Below are 9870 nucleotides of genomic sequence, written 5' to 3'. Positions count from 1 at the left end.
CTCAAGGCCCCCGCCCGCGCGGGGCTGGGCGGGGCCGGCGCTGGTTAGCTCCGGAGTGTGAAACCGCGTGTTAATGTAACCGGCGCGAGAGGCGCGGGCGGCGGCGGCGGCTGCAGGAGCAGCGGCAGCGGATACCCCGTGGCCCGCGCCCCCGAGTCGGCCGACTGCGTCACCTCCACCCCCCGCACGGCCGGGCGGGACCCGCGCCGCTAGCCCGGACCTCTGCCGGGTCGCGGCACCAAACCCCGCCGGCCGCCGCTGCCTCGACTACTCCAGACTCGCCCGCGGAGTTTGCCCGCCAGGGTGGGAGGCCGAGCGGGGGAGCGCACTCTTGCTCTTCTCCCCGCTATCTCGTGGATGTCTTCTTCGGGGTCGTAAGAGAACTTTGCAGTGGGCTGGAGCTCCGTTTGGGGAGAAGCAAAGGAAGGGAAGGAAAGAAAGAAGACAGAGGAAGGGGCTTGGAGAACAGTCCGGAGCTGCTGCGCTAAGCGAATGCGAGGAGGGCGAGGCGCCCGGATGCGCCTCGGGCTCGAGGAGCAGCGAACGGCTGCGGGGCTGCCCTCTGCGGTGTAGCCCCGTCCGGCCTGGAGGGTTTGTGCAACCGGGGAGCATACCGAGTGCGGTCGTGCGGGGCGTGCCCAGCCGCCTTCCGGTGCGCCCTCCTCACTTTCTCTGTCTCGCCGTTATCCCGCACTTTCCGGGCCAGATTGAGGTTGCGGAGCGCCGGGCGCGAAGCTTTTGCCGCGGCCCCGACATCGTTCCCCGCCGCCTCGGCAGCTCGCTGAAGGCGCAACCGGCGGTCAGCCACTGTCGTCGCTAGGTTGGTTTTTGTGGGGCTAAGCGGGGGCGCCACCTGTACTTCGCCCGCCACCGCCGCGGGGAAAATTCGGAGAGAAGACAGACCAGGAGACAAGCAAAGAAAAGCCACCCGCCCGGATTTGTTTGCTCAGGATAGGCGTCGCGCGCTCGGATCGCCGAGGGGAGCGCGGCCACGGTCGCCGCACCCCTACCTTGCCGCCCCAGTGGCCAAGGCCCGCGAGTTGGAGCTCAACCTCTGCGTTCACTACCCGGACGCCAGCGTCGCCGCGCAGGTTCCTGGAGCAATAGAGCACTGGGCGCCCGCGATGTGGCCCTGAGCGCTCCCGGGAGCCCGCACCGGCGGGAGCAGGAGCTGGCGCTGAGCGGCCGGTGCGCCCCGCGGAGTGCGCCTGCTTGCGTGGCCAGCGCGCCCCCCGCCTCCAGCGTTTCCCGCTTCTGCCTGGCTTCCCGGTTTAATATTCCTTGGCGGGATTAAAGTTAGAAATTGAGCGGAGAATTCAGTTGTCGGGGAACAGAGCCGCGGCCGCCGCCAGAGCGATGTTCCCTCAGAGCCGGCATCCGGTGAGGCGCGGCCGGGTGGGTGGGGGGATGTTAGGGGCAGGAGTGTGGGTGGGTTGGGTGCCGTAGGGAGAGGGGTGGTTGCTGCTGCCTGGCGGACCTCTTCCCCTCATAAGTGTGAGACTAGGGAGGTCCCGGGTCCCCCCTGCAGCGTGGGGAGTGGGTTGAAACTGCAACCCCCCCCCCCTTTGGTCCCCTCCTACTTGTCTAGACTCAGCGGAGGGTGGCGCCCGGGGAGGCTGGGGTTTCTCTCCCGCAGCCACATCCTTGTCCTATCCGAGCCAGGTGGGGGTACCCCCCCTTTTGCCTCTTTTCTCCCTTATTTACATGTCAATACGGCCCCCGTTCCGGCGCGCCCGGAGGTGGCTCCGGCGACTCTGGGAACCAGGCACGTAAGGGAGTTGTTTTTCTCCTTTGGTCCCAGGGGTCATTATCGTGCCTGTGGGGGAGGAGGACCGAGGACGACGACGACAATCCTCCCTGGCAGCCTGGGAGCCCCATTCCTCTGCCGTGTGACCCGGGCGCACTTATTGCCACCTTCCCTGGAGGCTAGAAGAAGCTCTGAGCCTCTTTTAGAACCTGGGGACCGGGAAATGCTTTCTTTCCCCTCCCCAAAGTGAAACGCAAAGTCTAGTTTGGAGCTTCGGTTTTCCGCCGCGTCTAACTTTATTATTATTTGTATGCCCTACTCACTCGTCTCTCTGACTTATCGCTGTATCTGAACGCACCCCTATTCCTCGGCCCCCATCGCTGCTCGTCCCCAGACGCCGCACCAGGCTGCTGGCCAGCCCTTCAAGTTCACGATTCCAGAGTCTTTGGACCGGATCAAGGAGGAATTCCAATTCCTGCAAGCACAGTATCACAGGTGCGTGTCCGGCGGCGCTGGGCGAGTGGTCGCCCTTGGAGTCCCTCTTAGGCGTCCCGGTGCCCCTCGCCCAGCCCCGGCGGCTGCTGTACTTAGTACTTGCGTCCAGGCGGTGGCGTGTGGAGTTGCAGTTAAGACCTGTCATTCACGTTTCCCCCTTTTCTGCCTCTTCCCAGGCCGCCTCTTGTCTCCTCCTCCTTCCATTGTTTCCCTTTTGCCCGTTTGCTGCTGTTCCAGGGAGTCCTTTTTCGTGTATTTAGGGGTTGCATGAGAACTGTCAATATTTGCCCTTCATTTATTTATCTTGTAACTGGCTGAGCTGAAACATTGGTTCAATCGATGCCTTAGCTCTGGAGTTCGGGTTCACAGAAGCACAGCCAGTGTTGAAATCACTGCTTGCCATTCTAGGGAATCGGATTGTCTGAGGCAAAGTCCATCGTGGAAGGCTAGATGCTTTCATCTGTGGCCATTATTGGTGATGATTTGGGGGCGGGGGGAGTAGTGTGTAGGAGAAAGCTCACCTGCCTTTGCTTCATTCTTAACATGTTAACGGGACAGGAGATTGGAGTGGCACTTTTATATCCATCTCAGCCTTAGTTTCTTTCTTCATCTAACAAGACCTGCCTTCAAAGGAAACTATTTTGAAGTATTTGGCCTATTAGGGCTTTTTCAGAAAAATGTTAGTTTCTTGCCTTGCTCTTATGAAGTATTAGCTAATAGGAGCTAAGAAATTAATTTGTAAAATGATAGTATGAATTTTTTGTGGTGTGTAGGAAAAATCACACAGATCAAGCCAAGTGGCTTGGGTGTGGATTTTCTGATTTTTTTGTGGGGGGAGCTTTTGATTATTGATTGACCTTTTGTCTACTTGTAGATCTTATCTCTATAGCCTGAGGCATACCTGCACACGCCATGTTTACCAAGCCGGGAGAGCTTCAGCCCACTTCATTGGAGTAGCTACTTGACATATTTTGACAGGCATTTTAAAACCTAAGGTTTTAAAAGGGACCAACCATTGTAGAAAAACTTTACAGGCACAGTTTTCAAACCTAGAGACTGTTAGAGTTGTCTAAGAAGGTACAGTCTATTCCTGGGGCTGAAGATTGTGCAAAGGCTAGATTTTGGTGGATCTGGAATCTAGGAGGCAGGAAGTAGGAGTGAACAAGTGGCCATGAGGAGGAATCGGTCTTCTGGGTAGGTCACAGGTTGTAATGTGTTTTTCCATCTTGTCATCTGTGACCAAGTATACGCCAAGAAGAAAAAGAATGGTAGCTGAATGGATAGCCTGTACTGTTCACCTTATTCCTTTTCCCTACTAAAATGCAAGGACAAAGCATTTGGGTGTTTACCTAGATAGTTTATGGCTTTTCCAAATTGATCTGTGTTTTTGCTTGAAGTGCAAGTATGTGAGGCAGATGTTAAAACAAGTGACATAATGTTTACATTAAGTTGCCTGTTTTGTTTTTGTAGCCTTAAATTGGAATGTGAGAAACTGGCAAGTGAAAAGACAGAAATGCAGAGGCACTATGTGATGGTAGGTACCGAAGTTTGGGCTTTTTTTTTTTTCTGTGTAATATTAACAAATATGTTTTCTTAGCATTACAAAAATGTGAGTTAATGAAATGTTTAATCCTTTTTTCTTTTTGCAGTATTATGAAATGTCATATGGATTAAACATTGAAATGCATAAACAGGTAAGCTTTAGTTAAATCTCAAACTGAGATGAGAAATCACTTCATTCTGGTTTTATAGTATTGGCTTTGTCCTTGGTGCTAGAGAGGTGGTTTGTAAATCGTTTTTCTGCCTTGGTTTCCCATTCCTGTGAATTGGTGTGGTATTCTGCAGCAAGGGTTATTTCTTGACCATTTTAGGCTGTTTAAATGACTTGGTGAGAGGTGCTTAGGAAATGTAAACTTGTCTGTTTATAGGCAGATAGAAATTGAGACTCTGAATTTACTTTTCTATCTGGATAGATTTAGTCTCTTGAAAGATCTGGGTGTCTTTTAGGGTTGTTAAAGCTCAGGATAGTTATTTTTGTGCTGGTTTGGAAAAGAAATGTGGACCTGTGGGGGCAAGGAGGCATTCAAAGAGTTTCTTGAATTGCCTAGAACAAGGTATAGAGTTCTCTGGAGTTCTGGTGCACTGGAACTGCATAAAGAGACACCCAGGTTCAGAGGCTTGTAAGCAAACATCTTTTTGAAAAGTATCTCAATTGATGCAAGTTTGGAGATGAAAAAAAGCATCTTTTATGGCTACAGCATATGTTGGGAGTTGCTTCAGTCCTGGTGATTTTAAAAGCATGAAAAGATTAGTGACTGGAAAGCTCTAGCTATGACTATGAGTTTGCAAGTTCCCATAAAATTCACACTTATGGCTACTATAATGGTGTATAAAAAGAGTATTGAGCTGGAACAAGGCACTAAGGACCTCATAAGAGAAGAAAAGCTAAATGATTGCTCAGCCCAAAGGACCCTCGATTGAGTAGTCATTGTCTGCCAAAGAAAGCATTAATGGCAGGGTGTAAGTATTCTGGAGATATGCTGACATTCACTTTTTCATCAAGACACTGGTACAATAAGTCTTTTAGAAATCGATTGCCTCTTAAAAAAATTATCATCAGATGAAGTTGCACAGTTGGACACATTTCAAAGTGCAACAATACAATTCTTACTGATGTATATGTGCTATTTCATCTGAAACCCTTGTTTCATTAAATTAAAGAGCATGGCTGACCGGCTGGGGCACAGTGGAGAAATTGATTAGTTCAGCCTTCAGATCTTCCTTATATTCAAAGACTTTCATTAAGCAAGTGTGTTTCAGATGTGTTGAATTCTGCTTTTGTGACTCTGCACTCTTTGATTTTTAATTCATCATAGATTTCGTAATGTTAAGTTATTGTGTATGTTAAATCTGTCTTCACATGTGTTTGGAAGGAGAGAGTTAAGTTTGGGGCCTTTTGTTAGCAATATAATTGAGCCTTTTAAAAAGCTGATATGATTCTGATTTGCAGAATTGGTAACCTAGCATGTGTTGGGTTTTGCCTTTGTTTTTGTGTGTTTAAATGGCTAGTGTCCTATTGAGGTAATTGTAACTTGTTGATAGTAACTGGACTAGAAGATTTATGGCTAAGCTTTGGTCATTTAAATGAATTATGCAAATAAACTTTGCCTAGGACTTCTAACCTGTCACTTAAAAAAAAAAAATTAAAGATCATTTGCTGGTAACAAATATGCTGAAAGAATAAGAGGAAACTGAGGGTTCTCTTAAGCTCATAAACTCAAAAGGATTTAATAAGCTCCCTGACTATTTTACAAGGGCACGCCACCTCTGTAATGTGGTATGCTCATGCTGGATTTATTGAGGGCTCTAAAGGGGGTGTGTAATGCGTCTGCGTTCGTTACATGGCAGGGTGACCTTTACTTTTCTTTATCGAGTAGGAATAAGGGGCAAAGTGCGCCAGAAGCCCCGTGGTGTGGAAATAGTTTCCTAATGAGTTCCCGTATTCCATTGGGCATTTGTGGGTATATAGTGTCTGTCCCTGAGTCTGCGCACATTAATACTCTGCTGTGTATAATTGGCTCAGTAATTTGACAAATGCGAAAAGCTGAGAGACAGACACCATGTTCTTTATAGTATGGTACTAAGCCCCTTGAAATTTAGTTTATATTGTAAATGGTGACAGAACCTTAACTGGAGTGGTGCACAGAGCAGTGCTTTAATTCAGTTTAAAGTGGCCTTACATTTGAAAAACATCCTTCTGAATGTCACACATTAATAATAAGTTCTGAGGAGGCATTTGGTGCAGCTAGTAATCATAATTCTTATTAAAACTGGTGACGTCTGGCCCCCAGGGTGCATCCAGGCTCAAATTGATGCTTTTTGCTGCCTGATCACCAGCATGGCCTGAGTGCTCATTATATTGTAGAGAGGGCCTTTGGAGCTCTCATTAGATTTGACAGGAATTCTCTCTAGGGGGAAACTGGGCATTAGTGAGACTCCTGACAGGCTGAAATTATTCCTGCTTTATGGCTTATAACCAAATGCTAGCAAGGCATCATCAGGGGACACAAAAAATTGTCATTTCTGACAACATCTTTGTTACTGAAAAAAATGCAGTGATGGGGAAACTTTCAGCGGAGAGAGCTTTAATGCTGTTAAGATTTGTCTCCTATGTGACGGCCGCCCTCCTCCCTTCCCACCTTTCAGCGGGTCTGTCGGATGAGGGAGTTTGAGAGATTTCAGTGTCAAGTCTTACCACCAAGTTTTCCGTCTGGAAGTTTTAAAGTGAAAAGTGCGTCCAAATCAGGAATGGTATAATTGTGGTTTCCTTCCTTGGTTTGGTGCCCACAGTCCATGTTTATGTTGTGTCAACACTTCCTGATAAGCCTTCCCCTTACTTTCTCTTCTCTCATTTGTGACTAGTTAAGAAGTCTACTGAGTAGGAGTGCTAGTAGATACTGAAATCTTTCCTTGAGACAGTGAGGCACTTTTTTTCTGAGAGCTTTCTTTGATGGATCTCTGCCTTTATGTCGGGCAGTGGTGGTTCAGTGGTAGAATTCCCACCTTCCTTGCAGGAGACCTGGGTTCCACTCAGTGGCCAATGAGTGCACCCTATGTGCAGCCACCACCTGTTGTCACTGGAGGCTGCTGAGTTGTGGTGGCGAACAGCTTTCAGCAGACTTTCCAGACTATCAGATGGAGTAGGAACAGAGACCTTGTGTTCCACTTCTGAGTATCAGCCACAGCAGTCCAGTCAGCAGCTAATCAACGGCATGGTGCAGGCCTGGGCAGCATTTTGTTCTGCTGTGCGTGGGGTTACCATGAGGGGTTACCATGAGTTGGGCTGACTCCACGGCAGCTGTCAACAAAAAGCCGGTTTTATCTCTCTGTCCCTGTAGACTCATAAACTGTGTATCTCTGACTAAGAGAGAGGTAGAGGCATCTGGTATACAAATTAACACCACTGAAGCAAGTCTAATTGTTTTTAGGGCTATGCTTGGTGTATGTGGCAGAGTAATCTTTAGCTTTTTTTTTTTTTTTCCCCTATCACGTTGCTTGGTGTTACCTCATTTAATCTTTTTGGGAACAAGATGCATTGTAAATACATAAAAACCCTTTTTTATCCCATTTGTGTATCTTTAAAGTATGCTGAAGAAGGCAAGCTATCATGAGTAACTTCAACTTGCATAACACTTAACAGTGACTGATTTTTCTGGTTTGACTTCAGCTGTCAGCCTGTAAAGTAGATTGGAAAGGTGTTTTGCTCTTCTCGCACCTGTGGGCATGTGTTCAGAGTCTGGGACTTGATCAAGGCCAAGTGTCATTGGAAGCTGGGGTCATCTATAGTTTCTTCCCTGAACCCACCCTGTTGCCGTGTGGGAAATGAGGCTGTGGCAGCAGCACCCCCGGGCCTCTATGTAGTGACCTCCACTCTCCGTATCTGTCTCTCTTTGCTCACTCTTGTGCTGTGTTGTCCAACCTCATGGTTTATAAGACATATCAGGGTTAGACAGGGATTGTAAAAATTGGGAAACTCAGCACATAGACTGGTCTGTTGTAACTGGTTGAGAGATACTGGCCTCAGATTAAATGGAAAGTTCAAGAATACAAAAAATGATATGCTTAACAGTTGTTTTCCCACTTTTTTTTCTTTACAGTTAAGTAAAGTTTTACCTGTGAATTTTTTCCTGCGATACGACTATCTTAAATTAAGTCTGAAAGGTTTATTTTCTTATTTTTTAACCATGTACATGGTCTTGGGTGCAGTTTCTCCCTTTAAGATTCTCTTCTCAGTCAAAATCTCAGATTGGGGAATGACTCGCTGGAGTGTAGGCACTTAGAGTTAAGCATGACCAGGTGTTAATAACCTTGTACTGCAAAGGGGTAGTTGTCATCAAGATTGGAGTGGCCTCTGACTTTATTTTCTTCCAATAAGCCTGTCCTTTGCACACTTTATATATAGAGATAAAGCTCCCTATATTTAGCGCCTCCACTCCAGAGGTGCAAGATTAGCCTTTGTTTTGTATCACAGGCAACTCGATTCCTCACTGCTGAACCTTCACCCATCCCTTCACAGTGGCTTAGTGGCTGGTTTCTGCTCAGACCTGGACTAGGGTTAGGCAAGGGAGGCAGTGCCTCAGGCACAAAATATAAGGGAACACCAAAAAATCTCAAGATAAATGATAGTGTAATGCAGTGTTTTTAAATTCAAATCAATGCCAAAAAAGTCTCCAATGATCAGTATTCCGTGTAAAGACAGGATTTTATAACATGGCAATTAGGTGAGGCGAGGGAGGCTAAGAACTGCAACTGCACATTCAGAGTGCCTCACCTGCTTTACCCTGTGTCTGCGTTTCTGGAAAGGAAAGAAGAGTGTGCATGTCCCATTGTGAGCACTTGACCTGACCGGTAGAATCTGCCTTGGTGTGAGATAGTTCATTGAAGTCACTTAATTAGAGACTCTGGGGACTGAGTGGCACAAACGCTGAAGCTTTCACTACTAGCCAACAGGTTGGCGGTTCAAACACTTCCAGAGGTGCCTTGGAAGACATGCCTGGTAATCTGCTTCTGGAAGATCACAGCCTTAAAAATCCTATGGAGCCAAGTTCTACTCGGCACATGTGGGGCTACCATGAGTTGGAATTTACTCCATGGCAATTAATACTCCATGTGGCAACAATAGTGTTGGCAAAGCATTAGCAAGTTACCTGGACCTTGGTTTTCCTCTGTGTAAAATGAGGGGCTGAAGCTAGGCAATTTCTAAAATCTCTAGTGACGAGATTCTGGTTCATCTGAAGCGCGAGGGTCATCCTGTCCCACCACCCGTGTTCAGAACCGAATGCCATGTGTACGTGTAACTTGAGGTATGTCTTAGCCAGAGACCAACCACTGATGCTAGCTACCAAGGCCAAAGATGTCCTCCCAAACAGTGTTTAATATGCAATCCAGAAAGAAAATCCCGTCCTTTTGGAAATATTTGAATTAAACTATCTTGAGTGGTAGTTAAAGATATATTTAGTTTCTGTCTCATGGAACCATTTTAAGTTTGCACAGGTCTGGATCTTGACTGTTCTGTTGCTATACATTTGTGGTCTCTAAAACTGAATTAAATAGGAAGAAAGTAAGAAACTTATTACTTTGACTCTCTTTAAGACTAATGGATTTATCCCCCACCTTCCCAACACTTACTGCTGCTTCAGATTTTTTAAAATTGAAATTCTCAAAACCAGCACCTTTAATGTGAGAGAATGAGCATAGTGGTTTTTAATTAAATTTTTAGAAAAATTGTTTTTGTTGGTTGGCTTGTTTGATAAGATTTGACATTTATACCTTTGAAATAGTCCTCACTAATAGAGTTGGTGAGTTCTTTAAGTAATAAATCTGCCTTAGGATTGTTCCATGAATATGGCTGATGTTTTGAGTAGAGCTATTTTATATTGACTCTGATAGAATGGTACAAATGGTTAAGTGCTTGACCACTAGCTGAAAGGTTAGTGCTTCAAACCTACCCAGAGGTATCTCTGCCTGGTGACCTACCTCCAAAGCATCAGTCATTGAAAATCCTATGGAGCTCAGTGCTACGTTGACTGTGAATGGGGTCACTATGAGTCAGGGTAGACCATAAATGT

At 46.8% G+C, this 9870-nt stretch overlaps 1 protein-coding gene across 1 annotated transcript in view; it reads left to right on the top strand.

The window, feature by feature from the left end:
• The first annotated feature begins 1356 nt into the window (after window positions 1-1356).
• Window positions 1357-9870, top strand: part of TLE1 (TLE family member 1, transcriptional corepressor) — a 112118-nt gene continuing 103604 nt past the window's right edge. Inside the window, exons 1-4 of the mRNA XM_042780667.1 lie at window positions 1357-1380; window positions 2142-2242; window positions 3713-3776; window positions 3892-3936. Of these exons, the coding sequence (XP_042636601.1) occupies window positions 1357-1380; window positions 2142-2242; window positions 3713-3776; window positions 3892-3936 (234 nt within the window). The remainder of the gene's footprint in view (window positions 1381-2141; window positions 2243-3712; window positions 3777-3891; window positions 3937-9870) is intronic.

This window comes from Orycteropus afer, unplaced genomic scaffold (assembly GCF_000298275.1).
Source record: "Orycteropus afer afer isolate SDZICR_OR568_19922 unplaced genomic scaffold, OryAfe1.0 scaffold00005, whole genome shotgun sequence".
In the NCBI taxonomy this organism is placed as follows: domain Eukaryota; kingdom Metazoa; phylum Chordata; class Mammalia; order Tubulidentata; family Orycteropodidae; genus Orycteropus; species Orycteropus afer.
The sequence above is the reverse complement of the archived record's forward strand: the minus strand, read 5'-3'. Positions and strand labels throughout refer to the sequence as shown.